Source organism: Dicentrarchus labrax, unplaced genomic scaffold (assembly GCF_905237075.1).
Source record: "Dicentrarchus labrax unplaced genomic scaffold, dlabrax2021, whole genome shotgun sequence".
In the NCBI taxonomy this organism is placed as follows: Eukaryota; Metazoa; Chordata; class Actinopteri; family Moronidae; genus Dicentrarchus; species Dicentrarchus labrax.
Genome location: NW_026136720.1, coordinates 25701667 through 25728890, shown reverse-complemented (window position 1 = coordinate 25728890; position 27224 = coordinate 25701667). Strand labels below are relative to the sequence as shown.

The window sequence follows — 27224 nt, the reverse complement described above, 5'->3', positions numbered from 1 at the left end:
TATGAGGAAAGTTTGGGTTATGCCAAGGAGTCTAGCTGATAGACAACGACTGGTGCACTGCTAAAACTTTTCTCTCGAATTTCTGTTGCATGAGTGCCAGTAGTAGACATAAAAGAATGCATGTACTGTTACACCCCTAGTGTTCCAAAAACAACCTTTGCTGATTTGTTGGACAACTTCTATGCTTAGCTTATGTTTCAGTTACAAGCAATGTAAACCACTTTGGTAATGTTAGTCCATCAAGATAAGAAGTTAAAAATATAGAAGAGCATAATGTATCTCACCTGTGGAGTTCGTCCTATACTGTTGAGGTAGTACAGGAAACCCTTGGTATGGTAGATGGTTGGACTGAGGACCGGGTGTGGTTTGGACCACTGACGATTCAGATCTTCGCTGTTCAGATCACAGCGATTCCTGAGGAGACACACAACAGAAGAGACAGATAGGAAATATGTACTGTAAGTGCTTTTGGTCAACCAGTTTAACCTCACAGTATTATGGTGTTGGTTATGGCTGGTGTATTTAAGTGAATGTGATTTGAGAGAGCGCAACTATGAAAATAAATAGAAAATATAATGCAGGTTAATTGAAAACCCACTTGAAGTTAATATCTTCCATATGTAGACTGAATAACACAAGCAAACCGTAAACATGCTACTGTAAATCTTACATGATTCCTCAAGCTGATTATTGTCAGAATCAGGTAAAAAAAAAAGATGAAAAACAAGTATTGCAAAAGTCAAGAAGCATAAGGTAAGAAAAACTGCTCTTATGGTGTGAGTTTTTGATCCTTGATGGACCACAACTTGTGTGTATACAGTATCTGTTGATCAAGCCCGATGAAATTAATCTGTTATCTAAGTTACAAACATGTCTTAAGGACATAACAACCTGGATGAGCTGCAATTTTCTGATGCTAAACTCAGAAAAAACTGAAATTCTTGTACTTGGCCCCAAACACATCAGAGACTCACTGTCTAAAGATATAGTTACTCGAGATGTTATTACCTTGGCCTCTAGCACCACTGTCAGGAATCTTGGAGTTATCTTTGATCAGGATATGCCCTAAAATTCCCACATAAAGCAAACCTCCAGGACTGCCATTTTTCATTTACGCAACATTATACAAATTAAACACATCATGTCACGGATGGATGCAGAAAAACTAATCCATGCATTTGTTACTTGCTCCCTGTCAATTAAGGGTAAGACTAGTTCGAGGTTCTAGGGTCTAGGGTTTAGGGGTCTAACAGACAGGTTGATGGCTTCAATGGAGAAATTATTGAAGTTGATGAAGATCGCTAGAAGACAAACAGTCTAAATATATATATGATTTTACATTTGTTAAAGAGCTCATAGTAACCTATTACCCCACTAGAACACTGCCTACCAGAGCTACTGGTGATTCCTATAGTCTCTAAAAGTAGAACAGGAGCCAGAGCCTTCAGCTACCAAGCTCCTCTCCTGTGGAACCAGCTTCCAGTTTTGGTTCGGGAGGCAGACACCCTCTCCACATTTAAGAGTAGGCTTAAGATGTTCCTCTTTGATAAAGCTTATAGTTAGGGCTGGATCAGGTGAGTCTTGAACCATCCCTTAGTTATGCTGCTATAGGCCTAGACTATCGTGGGATTTCCCATGATGCACTGAGCTCGTCTTATCCTCTCCCTCTCTTTCTGCACACATTCATGTCCCATTAATGTATCTTACTAACTTCTTCCCTGGAGTCCTTGTGCTTTCTCGTCTCGCAGGTTCTCATGGATCCTGGTGGAGCCTCCTGCCATGGTACTGTTTGACTCCCATTGCTAATATTACTGATATTATTAGGGACTGAGCCAGCAACCGCTTTCGTATTTTCAAGGGGTCCACTATGAGCATGGCAAAATGGCCCCTCAGGGGCCCATAAACTGTACTATCCGGGGCACCTTTCACCGATATGCATACAAATTGGCACACGCGTAGATCTTATCTAGACGAACAAAAAATCCAGTGGACGCCATATCCCAAACCCAGTCGGCCATAAAGGGTTTAGCGGCCATTTCTGCCGATTTGCACGTTGTATTTGAACAAACTCCTCCTAGGGAATTGATCGGATCGTCTTCAGATTTGGACACAGCCAACTAAAGACATTCTTGATTAAAAGTTGTGCTATTTACGACATTCTGTCGAATGACGTGCGTGTGGCATGGCGTGGAATTTCAACGACTCGCCATGAAAGAGGGATGAGTCCCGCCCTGAACACATCTATGTGATAATATTCACTAATATTGAGAGTGCCACCTAGTGGTGAAAGGAAATGTAATTTTTTACTTTTATGTATATCTTCCAGCAGATTTATCTTATCTAGCTGAAATTCTGTCAGAAGTTCCTTAGGACGATAACGATGACATTTTATGAATCTTAAGAACTTGTGTGGAACCATGTTGCCAGCTTTTCTGTTACAATTTTAACACTTTTTGGGGGGCTAAACATGCCTGAAAACTCATGAAACTTTGCACAAAATTCAGTCGTGGCAAAGGCTAAGGTACTGTCTTGGTCCTGTACATGGGCGTCGCAAAGTGGCTTAGCCACGCCCCCCAGAATCAGCCCCCAAGACACGTTTGACTGACATGTATGAAAATTGGTACGCAGTCTATAATGATGGGACAAGCAAAAATGCCTCTTGGACCCATAACCCAAACCCAAGAGGAAGTCACCCATTTTGCATTTGGTGGTCATTTTCGTCGATTTGCATACGTTGTATTTGAACGAACTCCTCCTAGGGAATTTACTGGATCAACTTCAAATTTAATTAGCGCAATCTAAAGACATTCATGATGAAAAGTTGTGCTATTTACGACATTCCGTTGAACGGTGTGACCCTGGCTTTGCGTCTAATTTTGACAATTCGCCATGAAAAAGGAAGCTGTCATAACTTAAGTGTACATGGTCCAATCTCAATGAAACTTCAAGTTTGATAAGAGTCCCGCCCTGAACACGTCTATGTGATTATATTCAGCTATAGTGATAGCACCACCTACTGGCAACAGGAAATATCATGTTTTATACTTTCATGTTCTACTCCTAGCAGGATGATCAGATCCAGCAGATTTCATGCTGTCCGCTGCCAGAGATTTTAAACATAAAACAGCAATTTGGGGTTCAGCATCCTGCTCAAGGACACTTCGACATGTGGCTGGAGGAGCCGGGGATCAAACCAACACGCTTCCGATTGGGGGATGACCCGCTCTTCCTCTGAAACACAGCCGCCCCACTAAACCTTTGCATAATATAAGTTTCCTTTTAAATGATCTTGGCATAGCTTATAGGTCACACAATATTAAACTATATGATATTTTCATCTGCCGGACAACTACATATGATACCAGCCAAAAGCTGGCATGTGCCGGCTAATGTAAAGCCTGATAGTAACCACTTCTTTTACACTGTATTTATCCAATATTTTGGTTTATGACCAAATACTTGCAAAACTAATTATATTTCCCCCATTCTCAGCTGTCCTTTGTTTACTGCCAATTAGCAAATGTTTGCATACTAACACAATAAAATAAGATTGTAAACACGGTAAATATCTGCTAAAGATCAGAATGTTAGCATGCTGATGTTAGCATTTAGGTCAAAGCACCACTGTTCCTGAGAGCCTCACAGAGCTCCTAGCAGAGTTTTACACTCTTTCACTGTGTCAACTCTGGCTGTGTTCCAAAAATAATACTGTTGCCTTATGCATCAGTTGTTCCAGTAACCCAAACCCTACTAAACATAACCACAGCACTGTAACATCATAAAACAGATGTATTTTCCAAAGTGATTTGTAACAACAGAAGGCACAGACAAATTAAGTTTTCCTGCTGTAGCCAGCAACAGATCAGAAAAACTTGTTGACATGTCGCCAGCAGTATCACCAAGTGGCGTATGAATAACAAGGCAATTTGTTTCTGAGAGTTATTAAATTACATGCAAAAAGAAAAAAAAAGGGAATGTCATCTACAGACTTACATTGGTGAAATGGCATGTCATTTTATGCGCAAATGTCAGGTGACATAAAGATGCTGCGATGCATTTGAATGCTTTCTGTTTCCTTGACTGCCCTTTGTTTATTTCCGTCTCATTTCCTGATGCACTTAGGCAAAACCAGTTGGGAACAACTGATTTCATGGGCAAGTTCTGAAATAGGCAGTGGCGTGCACAAGGGGGGGAGCCAAAATGTGTGCTAAACTGCCCTCAAGTGCCCTCTTGGGAGCCAAAATGCGTGCTAAGTGCCCTCTTGGGAGCCAAAACACGTGCTAAAGTGTCCTATTGGGACCCAAAACATGTGCCAAAGTGCTCTTTTGGGAGCCAAAACTCCCTAAATTGTCCTATTGGGAGGCAAAATACACTAAATTGCCCTCTTGGGTGGAAAAAACACTCAACTGCCCTCTTCTAAGTTCTATTATTAGGTAGAGATGCCTATTGCATGTTTAAGGAGGAGCTACCTCACTACGTCTTGTGGGAATAGCTTTTCCAAGCTAGCCAGTAAAGTTAAGTTGTGTTAGCATTGCATATCAGGGTTTCCGCCAGGTTTAAGTTGCCTCTTATATGTGCCCTTCTTTTTCTTTCCCCCGCTGCCCATCAAAAAGTCTGTGCACGCCACTGCCAATAAGAGAACTTCCCCAAAACAAAGTGTATTCCTTTAAGGTTCAGCAGTTTCTTCAGTCTGTTGTCTCTACCTCCCTTCCTTCATCTCTCTTTTACTCTGTCTTGGACTAATCTCTTTCACCATCTCTCTTCATCTAAGTCCCTAGGCCTGTGCTGTAGCCTCCCAGCCGCAGCTGTCCCAGGGTAGCAGACACAGGAACAAAGGGATCTAACACAGTTAAAACTCTTCGTAAACTGATATTTTCCACAACATTTACTCCCCTCTGCCCAGGACTGCAGCTGCCTGCTCTCAGGCATGCCTGTGAATTTGCATGTCTGTGTGTGTACATTTGTTTGTAGTGCCCATTTCAACAATGCCATTGGGAATCTGCTGCCAGATCATATTTTATCCTGTAAGCTTTAACAAAACCTACAGCTGACATTAATATGTCATTTAACTACAAACAGGCAGTGCAATTTGGTTAGGTGTTTGTTTTGTGGGTTTATAGTATCAAAATCAACTGTGACATATAGGTGCCAGATGCCCTTGGAAATACAGCTTACTGTTAATATGTCATTTGTTAGCTCCTGCTGCATTCTATTCTTGACGTGCAAATTAGCAAATAAATAGGCCTATTACTAAAAATGTAATATTCCTTTAATTTTTATAAACACTCAAATTAGAGTACTATATTGTTACTATATTTAATGGTTGATTTGGATAAGTTATTATCACTGTGGATGAACAACAAAAGTCAAATGAGCTGAATGACTTTTACTTGAGGTTTTGAGCAACAAAACTTCTCTCAGCAGTATGACAGTATGTGGTTGTCTTTGCCAGATACTGATGCCATCCACTGCCTGGAAGTGGACTCACCCAGTATACAGTCCCTTTTTAGTAAGGTTTGCACTAAGAAGTCAACTGGGCCAGATGGACTTTCTTGCTGTGCTATCACCATGGTGTCCCATATTCCAATGGTCTTTGGACACTCACACTGTCCCAGCTTTGTGGAAGAAGACAATCATAACACCAGTGCCTAAAAGCCCTCTGCCACAGTGAATAATGATTTTCGTCCTGTAGCTTTGACCTCTATTGTCATGAAATGTTTAGAGAAATTGGTAGTGTCTCTGCTCAAGAAAGAAGTCAAGCCAGACTTAGATACATGGCAATGTGCCTATAAGAACAAACGCAGAAAGATTAAGATGCCATCCTCTGCAATTCACAATTTACTTCTAAGCACCTTGAGAACACAAAAGCCTATGCTAGAATTTTATTTATTTATTTTAGTTCAGCATTTAATACAGTGCAGCCCTATTTGCTTTTAGAAAAGCTCAAGGATATGAGTGTTAACCCTTCCTTGATCAAATGTAGTGATACTGGGGTCCCACAAGGTTGTGTGATATCACCTATACTTTTTACACTGTACACTATCTTGAGCCTTCTCCACAAGGACATGGACCCTTCTGTGTACCATAATGAGATAGCCACCTTTATCAAGTGGTGTGACAACAACCATCTTATTGTAAATGTCACCAAAATACAGGAGATGGTCTTTGACCCGAGAGAAGTGACTGACCACAAGCCAGTGGTCATCAGAAACCAGAAAATTAGCGTCCTCGTATAAATATTTAGGTGTCCATATAGACAACCTTCTTTGCTGGAAAACACACATTGATCACGTGTGTGCTGGACTTCAGCAGAGACTGTACTTTCTAAGGCAACTGCGACTGTATGGTGTGAGCAGCCAGATCATGGTGATGTTCTACAGGGCAATCCTAGAGAGCATCATTAGATATGGATTCAAAGCATGGTTTGGCAACTTAACAGTGCAGCTGAAAAGCAGGCTGGCCAGCACGCACAAAATAGCTATGAGGATAATAAGGAGGAAAGAATATGAGCCCATACAGAGCCTATATGAGCACACAGTCATGAAACAAGCGGGAAAAAAATCATTGTGGACCCTTAACATCCCCTCTTCTCTGAATACGAACCTTCAGCCATCAGGAAGAAGACTCCGTGGGCCAAAGTGCGAATCAAACAGACTGAAGTTACCGTTCGTCCCGACTTCTATCAAGCTGCTGAACTCAATTCAATTCCATTCAATTAAATTTTATTTGTTTAGCATCAATTCATAACAGAAGTTATCTCAGGACACTTTTCAAATGGAACTCCAATACTAAATCATGCAATAGGACAATGTGCAATAAACAAACCAGCACCGTAGCACTTGAATTCTTATAGTTTTAACGCTGGCCCTAAAAGTTAAATAATAATCTATAAAAGCTACAAAGCTGTTGTTATACTGAATCACTGGCTTTAATTTATTGGAAGTAACTGAAGTAACCGGTGTTGTAGTTGGAAAACTGTGAAAGAGTCTAATTACTATGAATTGGATTAAAAAGTTGAATATGTCTCATAAGGTTTAATATTGTTTCCAACTGAATGATTAGATATAAGATGAATAAGCGTAGAAGGGAGTTTGAATATGATGAAAAGTGGTTAGACAACTGAGAAACAATCGCTTTGAAAGGAACTCAAAAGTTGAATAAATGTCCTTAAATATGGTCAAGATCTTGAATATTTTTGAAGATTTGAATTTAGTAAAAGCTTGAAGAATACTTGAAAATCTGTCGTCAGTCAATCTCTTTGCTTGTTGAAGATATGTTATGTTTTATATCCGTCATGTGACCAATGATTAAAAACATATATGTTTGATTAAGTTGATTAAAGTTGCATTAGCAAATAAGGATGATTGAGCACCATGTAATAAATAGAAGGCTGATATATTGCATGAACTCCGTACTGAGAAACAGGATGGATAAACAGCAAACTAACAGCAACGATTAGGGTCACACTAATCACAGTTTCTCCCTGCAGCCGTACAACAGGATCTTGAGATATAGGGAGTGCCACATAATCATGCAAAACAACTCCATATTGTGAAATGAACAAGTTGTCATTTACATGTGAAGATTAGATAGTGTTAATCAGTGTGTTGCAGAGAACAGAGAGTGTTAGTCAATCTGTAGCAAAGAACAGGCATATTGTCTATTTGTATGTATGTCTATTTGTATGTGAAGTTTCAGATTACACCCAGAGGCGTCAGCATGATGTTGGAGTCAGATACCACGAGGAGAGAAGGCGCCTACAGCTGATGGGAAGAAGACGACGCCTTATTGTGACGTTTCTCACGGATGTACTATAAAACACTGGGTCAGGGAGAGATAGAGAGTCGGACTTCGTGAACTGACACACACTTTGTTGCTTGTCAGGGATACTATAGTCTGGACCCAGAGCTCTGTAAACTTTGCACATTCTACTGATGTTAAGAATAAAGCTGATTATTGAGTAAACTAAATCTTCTCCTATTGCTTCATTAAAAGAACACACTAGGATAAGGGTTTAAAGAGACCACTTTCCTCAACATTGTCTAGAGGCTTCATTAGATAGAGATTTTAACTCCTATCACCAAAATGGGGATATCATCGGCGAGACGAGAGCCTGCTAACAACGTGTGGTGAGTTTTCTACATTTTGATGTACTAATCTAGCTAGTTTAAGACAGAATTTTTGACTTCTATTATTTTATTTTGATAAGTTTTAATAAGATTTGAAAAATGAAATGATAGCTTAAATGTCTGAAGGATCTGGAATATTTGAGAGTTTGAATGGAGTTTCTAGCTGAAAGTATAAATGAGTATTTAAGAGTTAAAAATAAAAAAACTGAGAATTCGTGTGCCCGGTTAGCTCAGTGGGTAGAGCTGGCGACCCATGTACTGAGGCTGAGTCCTTGCTGCAGCGGCCCAGGGTTTGAATCCGACATGCGGCCCTTTGCTGCGTGTCATCCTCTCTCTCTGCCCCCCTTTCCTGTCTATCTTCGGCTGTCCCTATCAAATGAAGGCAATAAGGGCAAAAAAAAGAAAACTGGGAATTCTACGTAAAGAATGAATGGGGAAAAAATGTCGGAAAAACACCCAACGAGCAAACGATTGATGTGGATTAGCTAGCTAGATATCTAGCATTTTGCCAACATTTGCTAGCTAACTTAAGATGTGATCAGTGATAGTATATATAATAGACAGAGCTCCGGGTCTGTGAAGTAGTTGTCTTTTCAACATAGATGAGCCTAGAACAGCATATCTAATGGCGCATTAAATTTATTTATTTTTTGGTTCGATCCCCGGCTACTCCCACCACATGCCAATGTATCTGAATTCAGAATTGCTCACGATGCTGTGCATTGGTGTGTGAATGTGTATGTATTAGTTAGTTTCTGTCTGATGGGCTTTGCCAATGTGTGTGAAAGGGCGAATGAGGCATATAGTGTAAAAGCGCTTTAAGTGGTCAGAAGACTAGAAAGGCACTATACAACTACAGGTCAATTTTCCATTTACCATTTGTAAAATTCCACCTGGCCTGAGACGGGGATTGACCCGGAAGTTGAAACCCTAACCCTAACCCTGTTGAAAGAAAAAAATCAGCCATGAAAGTTGGAAAGACACTGGGTTGGTGGTTGTCGGCTCTAGCTCGTTGTTTTCGTTCAGGCACGGTGGATTCTTGCAAGTAAGTACTGGAAGGAGCCAGAGGAACCTGATAAATTCACAGATCATCTGTCTCATGTACTACTGTCAGGATTTAGTGAAGGTTTCAGCAAATATGACTAAAAGTTATTTGGTAAATGGACCTGTACTTGCCTTTCTAGTCTTCCTTCAAAGCGCTTTTACACTACGTGCCACATTCACCCTTTCACCCACATTCACACAGCGATGGCAAAGCCCATCAAACAGAAACTAATGCATTCACACACATTCACACCGATGCACGGTATCGGGAGAAATTCAGGGTTCAGTTCTTGCTCAAGGATACTTCGACATGTGGCACCAGGAGCCTGAGATCGAACCAACAACCTTCCGATTAGGGGACGACCCATTCTGCATCTGCACCACAGCCGCCCTCAAAGCTACCTACCTGCAGCTTTAATGCAGCTTTGAATAAGTTGGCAGGGTTCCATGATGCAACAGAGTGAAGAGCAGCTGTATAGAATGATTTATTTTCACAATTTGAGACTAGCAGGAGACACTTGAGCAAGTGTATATGACTCAGTGGCATCTAGTGGTGAAGTTGTAGATTGCACCCCAGTCGCCTCATCCTCCTTTTACAAGTGTGAAGAAGAAACTATGGTGACTAAACTAAAGTGAAGAGCCCTATTTATAGCCAGTGTTTGATTTGTCCTTTCTGGACTACTGTAGAAACATGACAGATCCTTCTGTAAATAAATACAGCTCATTCTAAGGCAGCAAAAACACAATTCTCATTTTCAGGTGATTATACATTAATGAAAATGGATGCTATGATCCTCAGGGCACCACCCTTAAAGAAGGGAAAGGATAGCCAATAATTTATTTGTCTCTTGATCAGTCAATCCAGCTTAAACCTAAGCTTAAGAAAAAGGTGTGTGTGTGTGTGTGTGTGTGTGTGTGTGTGTGTGTGTGATCTCAGATTAACTGTGCCGTTAACCCAACACCGTTGTAAAAACAACGTTACCTTAGCCATCAAAACAACGATATATCAGTCACCACATTACAAGTCATGGGTCCATGTCAGTCCACAATGCTATGGAGGACATTTTTATAAGTCCCCCATGGCCAGAACCACCAACTCAAGGTTCTAACAACATCCTTGTTCATGGACAAATCATCAGATCAGTAAGAAAAGCTTACATTTTTTGGTTGTTATTACAATGCCAGAGCATGTACATAGTAGTTATTGTGGATAGATTCATCAAATTTCATTTAGAGCTTGTAATATTGTGCAATCACAACACGGGGAGTGTGAGTCAAAAAGCAGGCTTGTTGCAGGGCCCAAACAGGTTGCATCCCCCACACACCACGCCCAACAAAGTATTTTCTTATACATGGACAGTATACATTCACCCTTGTGGTTCTGGTCAAATTGACTGATTTAAAAGTTTTATCCTAAAAATGTAGTTAATTACCAACGACCTAAAATCCAGACTTGCCACAAGAGGATATCAACAGACAATCAGTTCGGGAAAGGGAATGTCCGAGGGGGGGAAAAGGGGGGTATGCATTTCCTTTAGTAGATAATAGAGACACAAAACGCAGTATGTAGCAAGGCAGATGTTACAAATGGCGTGATGGGATGCATATCTTTAGCAGAAAGTGAGACAAACAAGCGTCAAGGCAGTAGAAAGATCCTATCAGGGGAAATCACAGCACAACAATATATGCAAGGCAACCAAACCCAGGGGATCAAAGTGTGGGGAGAACGGAATCGGCAGAGGGACGCACAAGGCAGCAACGAACAGCCAAACGAACGATGTCAGGGAGGAGAAGCTCCCACACACCAGAAGTCAGAACTACAAAATGTATGCAGACAACACCACCGTGTCCATTATAGGAAACCCGATGGGGAATATAAGTGGGAACAGCCAGGCAGGCGCCACCCAACGTAACCTGAACGAGAAGAGCTGAAAAAAGGGGAGAAGCTAGACGCAGAGTGGAGGGATCACAACATCGTGCGTCAAAGGTATGACAACAGGGCCGCACACATCCTTGCTAACGAACCGTGCAGAAATCACCACCAAAGCCACCAGAACCTACATGAAGTGAGAGGCCTACATTTGGGCCACAACAAGTACAGGGAGGTATGGATTGTGGACCATTACAGCCAAATATAAGTTCCCCACAAATCCCGTCGCTGGTACATGTACATCTTCTGGCACACCATCATCCTCGCTGTGGTCAATGCCTGGCCCTCTACAAGCGGACTGCAAAGCTCTCAAGATGTCTAGCAAAGAGACAATGAACAGGGACAGTTTCAGGCACAGCTAGCATCCTCTCTCATCCTGGTAAACACAACACTTCGAACTCCAAAGAGATGACCATCTTCAGGCAAAGGGAGCCCAGCATCACAGACAGTGACATCAGAAAGCCCTCGAATGCTCAGAGAGACCATCCAAGAGATGTGCACACCTACATTGGATGTACGCAAGGACCTAGTTGCACATTTCCCAGTGAAGACAGGAGGGACGCTGCAGACACTACAATAAAGGATACACCAACACCAATGCAGCAAGTGTGATGTTCGCCTTGCTTTCAGAGGACAAGAACTGTTTTGGGACTTTCACTAACAATGAAAGTCAGTCATGAAAAAAAAAAGAATGAAGAAGTTGCTAGAAAAACTAGAGTTTTGTCCTGTTTAACAGTTTTTTAATAAATGACTAATGTGTGATTATTATTAATGTTATATACCTTTATGGGGCTAAGTAAGCAATCAACCCTGCAAATTAACCCGTAGTTGTTCTGAATTGTTGTTCAGACAACATGAGTACAAATACAGAAATTCTGCTCCCACCAAGCCCAATGTTGCAATATTACAACATTTCTCTATAAACTTACATAAACATTATTTTTTAAAAACTCTTTAATTTCTGCATCAAAGGCCTACTACAACAACATCTGAAAGGTAAAATAATTTTTTAGAGGTTTTTCTATATTTGGGTCTTACAGGGTTAAAAGGAAGTTAGTGGCATGCAAAGACAATGCCTGTGTGAAGCATAACATTAAACTAACATCACCTTAGCACTGTCTCCAAGACTACAGTTACTACAGTAACCTGCATTAATTATATCAACATCACAACAACATAACCTGAATAAAACACATCAGTACAGTAACATTAGTCCTTGCACTGTTAAGTTATCTGAAACTGTCTATGCCCAGTATGCAGTGCCGGCCGTGGCATAGGCAGTATAGGCAAATGCTAAGGGAGCCGTCCATCTAGGGGGTGCCACAATGGGAAAAAAAAAAAGTTGCAACTTTCAATATTTTTGTACTAAAACTAGTTGATGCTATTATTTCTTAGTATGAAAAAAATAAGCCCACATTAATTTTACTGCATAGCAAAGCCTATTAAATAATAATAAAACTTTATTAAGCTCCCTGCCCCCCCTCCACCTCTGACTGAGTAGACTCTACCTGCTCTCTGGGAGATGGTTGAGTTTTCTGACGTGACCCCAGAAACCATTAACAATGTCAAAACGACCAAAACTTTCCGGTGGCCAGGGAAGGAAAAAAAGAAAGGAAGAGGAGGAAAAACGTGACAAAGACAGAGGTACAGTAGAGATAATGTCATGAAATGATTTGTCTGTTGCAGAATGGTAGTAACCTTTAGTCTAATACGGTTTCCTAATCAATAAATAGCTTTAGCTCATTTTAAGGTCAGTTCATGTTATGGAGGGGCCTAACAGCTGTTATGGAAAAAAGTAATACTCCCATCTTATATTTCTCAGGGACATTTGTAAAGATTAGATCTATTCAGCAGGTGTTTATATTTGTCTACATTTTTATTTGTATGTATTATTGGTTAGCTAACATTTGCTCTGCTTGTACCAGTCAATCAAATGCTATTCCTTTCACACACACCTTTATATATTAGAGTTGTAAGCCTTGTTGTTTGTTGTGTTATAGTTCAGTATTATCTAAAGTGTGTTTATAGTGTTACACTTTACATCCATGTTAAAGTGCACATCATTAATGTTAATACATTCCCATATGTTATATTATACTGCAGTTTACTGCTTCTTTGGATTCGGCTAATAAGCATTTCACTGTAATGTCAATAAGATTAACTGTAATCTAATTTGCATATCAGAAACATTGTATATCATTTATGTACAGTACAGTGAAAGTTTTGCATCTCTTAGGTTTTTCATTTTTATCATTTAATTTTATTCGTGAAATTATTTCTTTGTTAATGTATTATTAGACTGTAATACCCAACGGTGTCACTTACTCCTCTTCTCTCTTCAGGTGCGCTGTTGAAATATCTAAATCCACCTCCTGCAAATCCTGGGCCATCTACAGTCATCGCCGCTTCAACAGCATCAAGTGATCATCCTGTCGCCTCCACCTCAGGTTTATCACGTATTGAGCATAGCGTTAGTTCAGGCAGGGCACAAAGTCAGGCTTAGCTTTCAGTTACAGCTATATCATACGATCATAGCTAGTCATAAACATACATCAGCTGATTCCTCTAAGCTTCCCATTGGATACCATACACAGTCAGCTGACAGCTCACCTGGTTTCCTCAAGCATCCAATTGGCAAACATCTACGTGGCGCCTTATTTAAGCTGCTTTAGCCTGCCTGCCTATCTCTGCTGCTCCTCTACAAGCCTTTTTGCCAGGATGTTGTGAGCGTTACTTGTGGTTTGTCGTTTGTTTCTACTTGTCCTGTCTGCGGTGAGTATCATGGCGGGTCGATTGCATTGTGAAGTCTCAGCAGCGATCTCGGCGTTGGGGAGAGTGTCGCTTTTGAACAACATCCACAGTTGTGTCCGGCTGCTCTGGTTCTGGGGGATCTGCAGAAGGGGGGAGGATTGCTCCTGCGGCTCCGCTCCGGTCCCGGTCCCGGCTCTGCCTGTCTTGCTTGTCAGCTCTGTCCAACATCCGGTTGTCGCTTGCTGTCATGGGTTCAAGGGTCCAGGGTTCGGTTTGGCACGTCAGGCCGGCCAGTCTTCCTCCGCAATTGTTTCCCTCTTCGCTGTCTGCAGGTAGAGCGCATGGTCCCACAGGTGCAGCGCTTGACGATGACGTCACAGCAGCTTGTTTTGACGGCGTCACATTCCCGCCGAGAATGCTGGGAAGTGCAGTCCCAATCACCATAGGGAAGAACGTGCTGCCTCTCAAAAAGGGGGCATGAGAGATAAACCTGCAACCCCAGTAAATGTCCCTGAGCTGGGGAAGGCGCGAAGAAAGCATCTAAACGCTGTTTACTGAATTATCTGTTATAGGGCCGGTTCATGCTTCTTAGCTGGGCTGACTTGGTTGCCAAAACCTACAATCTGCTTTGAAAGAGCTGAGATAGTCGATGCTTTACTGAAGAAAGGATAACAAAAAGGTTCATATTGGTCCATTCATAAATCGCCTTCTCAACAAGCATTAAGGTATAGCTACCAGGGATATTCAGGAAAAATAAAAATAAAAAAAACATAATTATTAATTGATCTGCTCTTGCAAAGGCGAAACTAAGGCATAAACAGTTTAAATCCTCTGGCACTTTTTCCTTATTTTATGCTATAATCTACAATGCCATCAGTTGATTAAGGAAGCATGTAGAGGCGCATGGCTAGCCAAGGCAGATGTCACAGATGCATTTAAGTCATGCATTACACCTTCACATTGGCATCTGTTTGGTTTAAATGAAGAGAAATGTACTTCTCAGTTAGGCTCACCTTTGGTTGTTACAGCAGCCCCACATATTTGACACTGTCAGAGGCTCTCTGCTGGATTCTTTTAAATAACTGCAACTGCTTTCGTGTTCCATCTTGTAGACGATTTTCTGTTAGTTGACTATCAATTCAAAATCAGACCATGCATTTTTGCTCTTAAATATACCTTTTAAACATTAGGTCTTCCGCTATCCAAGGAGAAACATCAGGCCCTGTAAGGCTAGAGTTCTAGGCTTCACTCTAGATAGTGTACTGATGAAAAATTGCATCAGAGAGGTAATGAAGCAGCAGGCAGTAGTAATTTCCAAAAGAGAACTGCTCTCCTTGCTTAGACATCTTAAATTGGCATGTGTGTTATTCCCCAGGGAAGTTCCCCTATATCCAGGCTTCTGGACCTCTCCGATTTATAGAGAACTCCATGATATGGTGAGCTTGGAGAAGGGCTGCAGATCCGAGCCCCAGTCCTGATCTCTTCTGTGTGATAATGGTATGGCATCTCCTTCTTTTACAATGAGCAGCTAGAATCATCATTTGCCATTAATTATAAAAGACGCAGCATACATATAAATGAATCGAACACTGTGTGCCAGTTCACCCTGGGCGCTTTATGTCAACAGCAAGGTCTAGTGTGACTGCTATGATCTACTAGATCACTAATGAACATCTTTGCTGAGCTTAGAAGACAGGGAGCAGACATGAGGGGCAATATAGGGAAGGGCAATGGATCCACAAGTTTTTCAGTGTTGTGTACAGACATAATGGAGATATAATTCATTCAAACATACAGTAGAAGTGGCATGATTGACCTGTATGATAACCACCCTTCCGTAGGTTTTGGGGGGGTATTTTAATAATCAGTGGTCCGCAGGCATATGGCTAAAATACTGTCATCCTTGCCAGCTAATGCCTCTTCTACCTTTTTAATGAATGTACAATTGTTGTTTCATGTTTCTGTGGGGAAAAGACTGGTCATGGGAACAATCATGTTTTTGCGACAATGAGGCAACTGCCAACATCATTTACAAGGGCGTTCTTCAGTTCCATTCATTAATAGATTTGTAAGGCACCTCACTTGGTTATCTATGTTGAGTAAATTCATTATTAGAGCAGCTCATATTCCAGGCTTGGATAACAATTGCTGATTTTTGTCCCGTTTGAATTGCAGAATTTCGCCAGCTGTGCCCGGAGGCAGCGCCATCCAGCCTGACTTGCCCCCCATTTTCTCAAACCGTGTTAGAGTAAACACAACCATGCAATCGTACAGGCTATCTACTGCTCAGTATATGCGATCTGGCTTAGCTAATCTACATTAAAATAACTCCTCATTCAATTCGCATAAATGCAGCATCCGTAGCTCCTGTCTCGACGCTAAGGCTATGGGTAAATGTTCATTATCTGCTTACGAACGATACCTCCTGCCTGAGGCCAAGCAATTCTTGATGCTCAAAAAGCAATGAGTGCCCTGTAATTTCCGGCTTAAATTCATCAATGTATAGCAAATTTCTGGGGATATCTCTAGTATACTTAGCCATGTACTTCAACTAGTGTCTGCTTAGACGTATTGGTTTATAGTCCTGCTGGCTCCTCTTACTGGCACTTCTATGTAGCTCATGGAAGGGAGGTTGCTTGGTGTGGTTCTTTGGGGGTCTCTGCTGCCGCTCTCCTTGTCTTAAACTTTTCCATGTATGCACATGGAAGGTTTCCACGTAGGCATGTGGAAGGACAAGGAGGTCCCATACAGAGCCACACCACCAAATATAACACTCTGTTCGGGAAATATGTTTTTGCTGGCTTAATTTAAATACACTCTAGCATAACTTCTTAGGGATCTCTTTATTAATCCTCAGCCAAGTTACTTTAACTAATATCTGCATAAATTATTGGCTTTATTACTGTTATTTATTTCTTACAAAAAATTGCGCTGCTGGCTCCTCTTAATGGCACTTCCATGTAGCTCATGGAAGGGAGGTTGCCTGGTTTGGTTCTTTGGGGGTCTCTGCTGCCGCTCTCCTTGTCTTAAACTTTTCCATGTATGCACATGGAAGGGCAGGGAGGTGTGCTCTCCCTGCCTTAAGGTTTTCCACGTAGGCACGCGGAAGAACAAGGAGGTCCCAGAACAGAGCCATACCGCCAAATGTAAAATTCTGCTTGGAATATAAGATATTTTGACAAAAGTGGTCCTGACTGAAATTGAGCATAGCGTTAGTTCAGGCAGGGCACAAAGTCAGGCTTAGCTTTCAGTTACAGCTATATCATACAATCATAGCTAGTCATAAACATACATCAGCTGATTCCTCTAAGCTTCCCATTGGATCCCATACACAGTCAGCTGACTGCTCACCTGATTTCCTCAAGCATCCAATTGGCAAACATCTACGTGGCGCCTTATTTAAGCTGCTTTAGCCTGCCTGCCTATCTCTGCTGCTCCTCTACAAGCCTTTTTGCACCCACCTCCACCCCAGCTCCTCCTTTTTATGTTGTTTCTAATTAATCAATGTCATTTTCTGATTGCCATTGATGCTTGCTCTGTTCTGTACCCTGGGGGGTCTCTGCTGCCGCTCTCCTTGTCTTAAACTTTTCCATGTATGCACATGGAAGGGCAGGGAGGTGTGCAATTTACTGCGATGCAAGAGGGGCGCCACCTAAAATCTTACCTAGGGCGCCAAATTGGTTAGGGCCGGGCCGGCCAGTATGTTACCAACGGTCCAAAGGAGGGAGGAAGGAGAGTTGACGGTGACAATCAGCTGGCAGTCCTGTGAGCCAGGCTGAAAAGAGATGTGGTTCCAAAGTCCAAACGTCACTGCTGTGTGAGTGCGATGTCCAATGTCAGCGATGCGTAAACTTTGCGTTGCTCCAGTAAAATCAACTGGCAGACTTTTCGTTAAAAGCTGCAGATGTTGAATCCCGTTAGCGGTGGGCTAACCAGGGATCACAGTAAAAGATAGGCTCTTGTGCCGTGCTTTAATACTTTGTTGTGCTTTGTTTGTTGGCAGGCTGGGCGAGAGCTTATCACCTGGTGTGGGCGAGTGAGGTTAGCGAGAGAGTGGGGTAAAGAGAAAAAAGAGAATGACGGTGTGTCAGGAGTTTAATCACCTGGACAACACATGTCATGAAGTTGCATCGGGTAACAGTCACAGGATGTGACTGGATGAGGTGACAAGAAGTGACCCGTCACAATAGAGCCACACCAAATGAACGAGTTTATGTTTAAAGGTCCCCTTAGACCCTACAAAAATACCTATGAGTATTATATCCCATTTCTGACAATAGATCCTCCTGATCCACACTGACTTTAAATACAAATGTGGCCTAAAAGGCAAATTTGTGGGAGCAATTTCTCTGCTGTCTGTATTTTCTAATTATAAAACCTAGAAACACCAGAAACTGAATCACAACATAAAAAGACACGTACTCAGCTAAAATTGATGAGGGAACCTCAAATGTTTCATATTACTTTGAGGACCCAAAATGCGCACAAACCAACCAGGGAATGGGGTTTAAAGTAAAAAGCTGTGTTGATGCTTTGGCAATATTGTTCCAATTTCACACCAATTTCAAGCTCAGAGAATTGAGAAGAAAAGAGAGTGGGGGAGAAACCTGACAGCACGATGAGTAAATCCCTGCGGTGTCCAACTTAATTCCTGTGAAATGTCAGAGTTGTGCTGCAAAACTTACATCACACACATACACACACCCACAGAATAAAATAAGGGAATGTTCAGGGAGAAAGACAGACATACATTTAGGTTGCTTCAAGAGCATTTGGATGGTACATTGTTCATGTCAAGTCTTACACTAAGTCTGCTGCAGCATGCCTGCAGTAGAGCGCATCCATTATAATCAACTGAAGCTGCTCAATATAAAAAACTGTCTATGTGACGTGCCATGTCCATGCCCCATGTATTTATTATTTTTTTCTCTAGCTGAAACAGGATGACATGTCTAGACACAGCATGACGATGGACCGCTGAAAATCATTTTAAGGGTTGGTTTGCCCACATATAGGGATAACATTATAAAATATGCAAATATGTGTTTAATGTACAAAGTCATCAACAATCTGACATCCCCTCCACTCAAAAAATTTGTACAAGTTCGAACATCTGCATATCACTCAACAAGAGGTGCTGCAAGAGGGGACTGCATCATCCCACTCAGGAAAAGTCAGTTTGGTCAATCCACATTCTCACACAAAGCAGCACAAGAATGGAACACCAGTTCAGCTCACATTAGGGAATTGGACTCACATCCGTCTTTTAAATTCTACCTGAAAAAATGGTTCATACACAATCAGATGTGTGACCATTAAAACATTTAGGCTTAGTGATTATATCGCACTTAGTGCGTGACTTCCCTTGCTGCCACCTGCTTCCATTTTGCCACCTTGCTGTGTGTGTGTCTGTGTGTGCGTGTGTGAGTGTGTGTGAGTGTGTGAGAGAGAGAGAGAGAGAGAGAGTGAGTGAGTGAGTGTGTGTTTTAAGTCTCTGTCTTAACTAATCACTTGTGTGATGTTCAACTATTGTATATTAATCCATTGTCTTTATTGTGATAATTTTGTTTTCTATTTTAACATTGTACATGTATTGTAGTTTACTTTTAGGTTGACTTAGAACATCTGTACCAGGGACAACAGATGGAAAATAGCCTTCTGGCTAACTCTGGTGCATTTACAGGAATGTTTAATTAATGTACACTGTCCCTAAAATAAACCAATAAATTAAAAAAAATTTAAAAAATATCCAAATCCGTAAAAAGACATATATCTCAAAATCTGGACAAATGAAAAAAAATCACTGAATCACTTGATGTATTAGCTCAGCAAACAGTTTCCTAATGAGTTTTTGGTCTCAGTCTCTAGTTTCAGTTTTCTTCCATACGGCATGATGTTCCTTTAGTAAACGATTGTCCCATTTAGAGCAAAATAGACGATAAAGCAGGGTATGCTTTAGGGCGTGGCTACCTTATGATTGACAAGTTATTTTCAGCAAGTACGTCCATCGTACTGAGCTGCACATATGCGCTGCTGCAGCAATGTTCACTAGAGAGTCGAGGTCTCACCTACTTAATGTGTGAGCCCTGTGGTTCCCAGCAAATATAAACAGTGAAAAGGATCTGTTCATAGTCATATCATCATCATACCAGCAACATATATTTGCTTTTCATTACAGTTTCATTGTCTATATATCGGTAGAATATGTCACAGACATGAAAACTACCACTCTGGTACAAATTGCATTTCGGTTGTTCCACCTTTATTCCTGAGAAACAAGACTCATAATTGACATTTGTACATACGTCTGAAACTCTGAAAGACATGCATCAATGTGACCCCAACAAATGTGCCTACTTACAAGCTTGACAAGGGACATTTTCCCTCTGTGCAGTCTTGTGTAACTAACACCAAGAAATGTGTGCAGAAAGAGAGGGAGAGGAAGAGAGGAGCTCAGTGCATCATGGGAAGTCCCCCGGCAGCATAACTGAGGGATGGTTCAGGACTCACCTTGACTCACGTTAAGAAACGTCTTAAGCCTACTCTTAAATGTGGAGACTGTTTCTTGCTTCCCGAACAGAAACTGGAACCTGGTTCCACAGGAGGAGCTTGGTAGCTGAAGGCTCTGGCTTCTGTTCTACTTTTGGAGACTATAGGAACCACAAGTAGTCCTGCAGTCAGAGAGCGCATGTTCAAGTGGGGTAAGAGGGTACTTTTAGCTCTTCTTTAGATATGAAGGTGCCTAATCAAGAAGAGCTTTGTAGGTGAGAAGGAGGATTTTAAATTGTATTCTGAATTTTACAGAGATTGCAGAGAAACAAATACAGAAAAATGATCTCTTTGCCTAGTTCCTGACAGAAATTGTGCTGCAGAATGCCCAATCTGTCTGTTAGACCCTAGGCCCTAGACCCTAGAACTAGGCTGTTTAAAGAAGTCTTACCCTTAATTGACAGGGAGCCAGTGCAGAGAAGCTAATACAGCAGAGATATGATCTCTTTTCCTAGTTCCTGTCAGTACTCGTGCTGCAGCGTTCTGAATTAATTGGAGCGTCTTAATGGACTTATTCGGGAAGCCTGATAATGAGGAATTGCAGTAATGCAGCCTAGAAGTAACAAATGCATGGACTAGTTTTTCTGCATCCGTCTGTGACAGGATGTGTCGGATTTTTGCAATTTTATGTAAGCGAAAAAAGGCAGTCCTAGAAGTTTGCTTTAGGTGGGAATTGAAGGACATATTCTGATCAGAGATAACTCCAAGATTCAGATCAGAAAACTGCAGTACATCCAGGTATTTATGTCCTTAAGGCATGCTTGTACGTTACCTAATTGATTCATTTCATCAGGCTTGATCGATAGATATAACTGGGTATCATCTGTAAAATGCTGTGATGTACTCTAAATCCTGACTGAAAATCCTCAAATAAGCTGTTATGTAGAAAGTCACACAAGTGTTTGGCAACTACTTTCTCAAGAATCTTAGACAGAAAAAAAGAGGTTAGAAATAGGTCTAGAGTTGGCTATATTCCCTGGGTCAAGAGTGGGCTTTTTAAGAAGGGATTTATTTACTTATTTTAAAGGACTGTGGTACATAGCCTGAAAATAAAGATTGATCGTATCTAGCAAAGAAGTGCCGGATCCAAGAGACAGGTTGATGGCTTCAATGAAGAAATTACTGAAGTTAATTGATGTAGATTGACAGCAGAAAAGCAGTCTAAAAAATATCTGGGTTTACAGCTGTTAAGATTCCTGTATTTGAAGAGATATCGTTACCTGTTGTGGGCAGGCAGTGATCAATTTTGTCTCTAATAGTAATAATTTTATCATTAAGGAAGCACATGAAGTCATTGCCATTGAGTGCTATAGGAATACATGATTCAATAGAGCTATGACTCTCTGTCAGCCTGGCTACAACGCTGAGGAACCTGGGGTCGTTCTTTCTTTCATTCTTTTTATTAATGTTTAATAATAGGATGCTCTGGCATTACGGAGGGCCTTTTTATATGTTTTAAGAATATCTTGCCAGATTGAACATGATTCTACCAGCTTGGTAGACCAGTTTCCTTTCAAATTTCCACGCTTCTTGCTTTAATTAGGAGGTTTGGTGATTATACCATGGTCCTAGCCTCCTATGTTTTAATATATTTTTTTAGAGAGGCAATAGAGTCTAGTGTTGTTCACAGTGAGCCTGCAGCCCTATTGGCAAGATGATCAATTCGGAAGGGAATAAGGTTAATATAGGAGTCCTGTTATATTGAGACATGGCATTGAATTAAATACAGATGGAATCTCCTCCTTAAATTTAGCTACAGCACTATCAGATAGACAAGTTTTGCCTAATGGCTTGTAGTCTAGTAATAGGAATTCCAGGGATATTAAATTATGGTCAGAGAAAAAAGGATTATGTGGGAAGACTATTAAATGTTCAATTTCAATGCCATATGATGGGTGGATATGTTTAAACTCTGACAAAAGCCAATTGAGTCTAATATTGAAATAAACACATTACTAAGATTAACATTATCAACATCCATATGAATATTAAAATCACCTACAATAAATACTTTATCTGTTTGAAGGACTAAACTTCATAAAAACTGAGAACACTGAGAAGTGTACAGGCCAGGAGCGCCGTTCTCTATAACAAATAGTATTGGCTGCAGTGTTTTCTAGGCCGGGTTTCAGTTTAGAATTAATCAAAAGGCTTGAATTGTATATGGCTGTTACCCCACCTCCTTGGCCGGTGCCTTGAGGAATGTGAGTATTAATATGACTGGGGGGAGTGGATTCATTTATGGCACAGCCAGGTCTCAGTAAGACAAAGTAAATCAATATCACCATCTGATATTAACTCATTAACTAGAACAGCTTTAGACGACAGAGACCCGATGTTTAACCATCACCATTTAACTGCTGTGCAGATGAACCAGCTTCCAGTTGTGGTTCGGGAGGCAGACACCCTCACCACATTCAAGAGTAGGCTTAAGACATTCCTCTTTGATAAAGCTTATAGTTAGGGCTGGATCAGGTGAGTCCTGAACCATCCCTTAGTTATGCTGCTATAGGCCTAGACTATCGGGGGATTTCCCATGGTGCACTGAGCTCCTCTCTTCCTCTCTCTTTCTGCACTCATTCATGTCCCATTAATGCATGTTACTAACTTCACTTCTTCCCCGGAGTTCTTGTGCTTTCTCGTCTCGCAGGTTCTTATCGATCCTGGTGGAGCCTCCTGCCATGGTCCTGCTAGATTGCCATTGCCAATACTGTTGTTGCTGTGCCTCCGTCTGTCTGTCTGTCTGTCTCTCTCTCTCTCTCTCTCTCTCTCTCTTTCACCCCAACTGGTCGAGGCAGACGACCACCCACCTAGAGCCGAAGGATCTGTCCTAGGTTTCTGCCCTTTAACAGGCAGTTTTTCCTTGCCCTTGTCGCCAAGTGCTTGCTCATGGTGGTACTGTTGGGTCTCTGTAAATAATGTTCGGTAAAAAAGAGTTCGGTCTAGACCTACTCTATTTGAAAAGTGTCCTGAGATAACTTCTGTTATGAATTGGCGCTATACAAATAGAATTGAATTGAATTGAATTGAATAGTCCATGTTTAATTATTTTATTTTTATTTTTTAGGTTTTTATGTTTAACTTTCTCTTTAAATAATCTAGGTGGTGAGGGGACAGACACAGTCTGTGAGGTTTTGGGTGGGTGACTTCTATTGGAAGCACAGACAACCGTGTAAGACTGCAGCTCTGCTTCCTGGTCTCGATTCTGGGTTGTCAGGTATATTCCTAGATAAGAGAGCCATCCAAGTAACGAGACCCAGAAAATCTGCCAATTATCAATGAAGCCCACATCGTTTTCTGGACACCCCCTCAACAGCCATTGGTGCAACATGCACAATAGAAGCACCCTGACTCTGTTGGACCTGAATGGAATCGAACCTGTGTTTACCTTACTATCTCATGTCAAAATGGCTATTGACAAAAAGGTCAATAGCACTTCAAGCACCCTCTCAGGATGGACTTGGCCGCTTCCACTGATGAGTAGATTTCCCTGTTTTGGTGAAAAACACCAGTATTGCTGGTTGACGTAAAACACATAAATACTGGTGCTGCATGGCAGGAAAGTCGAGACAGACCACAAATACAGAGAGGCTTAATCGGTATTATGTGAACTGGTTTGCTAAGGGTTCTTTGCTGCAGTTTTGGGAGAGGTGTGGAGTCCTGCATTGAGCACTGTTTGTGCCTCCCACTCACATGCCATTGATGACTCCATCTGGATTGAGCATGGGGATGAGCTTGAAGACAAAGGCCTCCCTTAGACCCTGGGCCACCAGGTCCTGGCTACAGAGAAACTCCAGTGTGCCCTTCATCACCCAACTGGCATTGGACTCACCAGGATGGACACGGCCTGTTAGCACGATACAGGGGCGATTACCTGGACAGAGACAGATAGAGAGACAGAGCTGTTGATATAATACAGCATGTGGACAGTTGAGCTGCAGCTTTTTGCTCAGTTACTTACTAGCTGGGATCTTACCTGTGAAATTCAAGTACCTGGAGTGTTTCTAATGTTTCTCCTAGTGTTTCGTCGGGCAGACGACCACCCACCTAGAGCCGAAGGGTCTGTCCTAGGTTTCTGCCTTTTAACAGGCAGTTTTTCCTTGCCCCCGTCGCCAAGTGCTTGCTCATGGTGGTACTGTTGGGCCTCTGTAAATAATGTTATAAGGAGTTCGGTCTAGACCTGCTCTATTTGAAAAGTGTCCTGGGATAACTTCTGTTATGAATTGGCGCTATAAAAATAAAATTGAATTGAATTGAATTGAATTCTAAACTCAATGATTCCTTGTCAATCACCACTCAGTATAAAGCTTCATCTATATTTGCCTACATTTCCTCTGCTCCCTGGGTGCCAGGCATCTTTCAATTATCCAGATCAGGCCTGTAATTAAAAGTGTGTACTCTATACCCATCACAACAGTATGTAAAGCTCAGTCACTCATAGTGACAGCTGGCCAATTATGTCAGATACCAGAGGTCATAAGTGATAATTGTATTGCAAGGGTAGTAATTAATATTTGTGTTTGTGTCTGTGTCTGTGATAACAGTGTGAATGGTATACAGATAGCATGTGAACAGATGGGAAAGAGTCATCATTCAGGGTTGTTTGAGCTCAATGACAGTCAGCTGCTGTGCAGATGAACAGCATGTGGATAAAAAAATGGTCTGTCTCAGTTAATTTATCAGAGTTTAAAATTAATATTGTATTGCAATAGGAGAGACTGCTGTACTTCTCATCTACCTCTGTGAATTAAGGATTTATTTTTACCAAACTTTGTGATTGTTGTTGGAACAGTGGAAATACTAACAAAGACAGCTTTGGCAAGTTTAATTTTGTTTACAGGGAGTTATAATAATGTGTGGTTTATGATTATCTGTGAGGTTGAATGAGTGTTTAGTCTATGGAATCTGGTGGCGAGCGATAGTGATATTACAGCTGTTTCTGGTTAAAAAGGTCTATCTCTGTAGGGATATTTTCCATAATGTTGTCAGACACAGAATAATCTAAGCCTGTCAGTGCTAGAAAGAAGCACTTTTAGTGGACGTACTTGTTTCTCAATGTTACTTGGCAGCCATAGCAGACTTTTTTGTGAATATTTTCAAATCTAACTCTGAATTAAGAGTTAATTTTGGCCAAACCAGAGTTCGTGATTTTTGTTTGAACAGTGGGAAGACTTAGAAACATGGTTTAAGTGAGTTTTGTGTATTTTATTTTTATTTTTTTTATTCAAAATTAATATTTTTTTCCAGTGGAGTCTGGAGTCTTATTTGTTTAGGTCTGAGATGCTGGTGCTCCAGTGCAACTACAATTCTGAAAGTCATATATAGCACCTTTAACTTTTTAGATTTTTTTCCCAACACTTCACTTCACGATGGTAAATGGTAAACAGTAAATGGACATGTACTTGGATAGCGCCTTTCTAGTCTTCCAACCACTCAAAGCACTTTTACACTACGTGCCACATTCACCCTTTCACACAAATTCACTCAGTGATGGCAAAGGCCATTGAACAGAAACTAACGCATTCATACACATTCACACCGATGCACAGCATCAGGAGCAATTTATTCCAGCGTTTTATTTTGATTCGAGCGTTTTAATTTACCCTAAACCAAATTATAATTCATTTGAAACTCTCATTCTTAGTCTTTCTCACCCAACCTGGAAAACACTGCAGCCAGTTCTGTATGTTATAGTGTACCGCACTCCTGGCCACTACTCTGATTTTCTATCTGAATTCTCAGAGTTTTTATCAAGTTTAGTCCGTAAAACATTTAAAGTAATTATTGTAGGTGATTTTAATATTCATGTGTATGTTAACAATGACAGCCTTAGTAACGCATTTATCTCACTAATAGACTCAATTGGCTTCTGTCAGAGTGTAAATAAACCAACTCATTGTTTTAATCACACTCTTGACCTCGTTCTATCATATGGCATTGATATTGAACATTTAATAATCTTCCTACAAAATCCTTTCCTATCTGACCATTATTTAATAACTTTTGAATTCATATTACTAGATTATGAGCCATTAGGCAAAACTTCCTACAGCAGATGTCTATCTGACAGTGCTGTAGCAAGATTTAAGGAGGAGATTCCTTCAGTGTTTAATTCAATGCCATGTCTGAATATAACAGAGTCCTATAATAACTTTAGTCCCTCCCAAATTGGTAATCTTGTTAATAGTGCTGCAGGCTCACTACGATCAACAATTATTAGAATATCGCTCAATTTGGCAAGATAGTCTTAAAACCTATAGAAAGGCCCTCCGTAAAGCCAGAGGAACCTATTACTCAACACTAATAGAAGAAAATAATTCTAAACTTCTTTACTAGATATGATCAATCTTTCTTTATTGTCATGATATGTACCACAGTCTTTTAAAGTATCTGTAATTAAACCCCTTCTTAAAAAGCCCACTCTTGACCCAGGGGTTTTAGGCAACTATAGGCCGATTTCTAACCTTCCCTTCCTCTCTAAGATTCTGGAGAAAGTAGTCGCCAAACAGTTGAGTGACTTTCTACATAACAACGGCTTATTTGATGATTTTCAGTCAGGATTTAGAGTTCATCACAGCTCTGGTTAAAGTTAATAATGACCTTTTGATTGCTTCCGACAATGGACTTGTCTCTGTACTTGTATTATTAGATCTTAGTGCTGCATTTGACACCACTGACCATGATATTCTTTTACAGAGACTTGAGCATCAAATTGGCATTAAAGGAACCGCACTAAGCTGGTTAAGGTCATACTTATCAGATCATTCTCAGTTTGTACACGTTAACGATGAATCTCCATAAATACAACAGTTAGTCATGGA

General features: G+C 41.0%; 1 protein-coding gene and 1 long non-coding RNA gene across 4 annotated transcripts in view; one reads left to right on the top strand and one right to left on the bottom strand.

The window, feature by feature from the left end:
- Nucleotides 1-27224, bottom strand: part of LOC127353683 (cytosolic carboxypeptidase 4) — a 194130-nt gene that overhangs the window by 45205 nt on the left and 121701 nt on the right. For both annotated transcript variants that reach the window (XM_051383150.1, XM_051383151.1), the window contains 2 exons: nucleotides 24097-24277; nucleotides 285-414 (listed from right to left, as the gene is read on the bottom strand). In XM_051383150.1, the coding sequence (XP_051239110.1) occupies nucleotides 285-414; nucleotides 24097-24277 (311 nt within the window). The remainder of the gene's footprint in view (nucleotides 1-284; nucleotides 415-24096; nucleotides 24278-27224) is intronic.
- LOC127353806 (uncharacterized) overlaps nucleotides 22260-27224 on the top strand; it is a 102068-nt gene continuing 97103 nt past the window's right edge. The window contains exons 1-2 of one of the 2 annotated variants that reach the window (XR_007881351.1): nucleotides 22260-23237; nucleotides 24475-24656. This is a non-coding gene — a long non-coding RNA (uncharacterized LOC127353806). Of the gene's footprint in view, nucleotides 23238-24474; nucleotides 24657-27224 lie in introns of those variants that run through there. The other variant, XR_007881352.1, reaches the window with a different exon arrangement.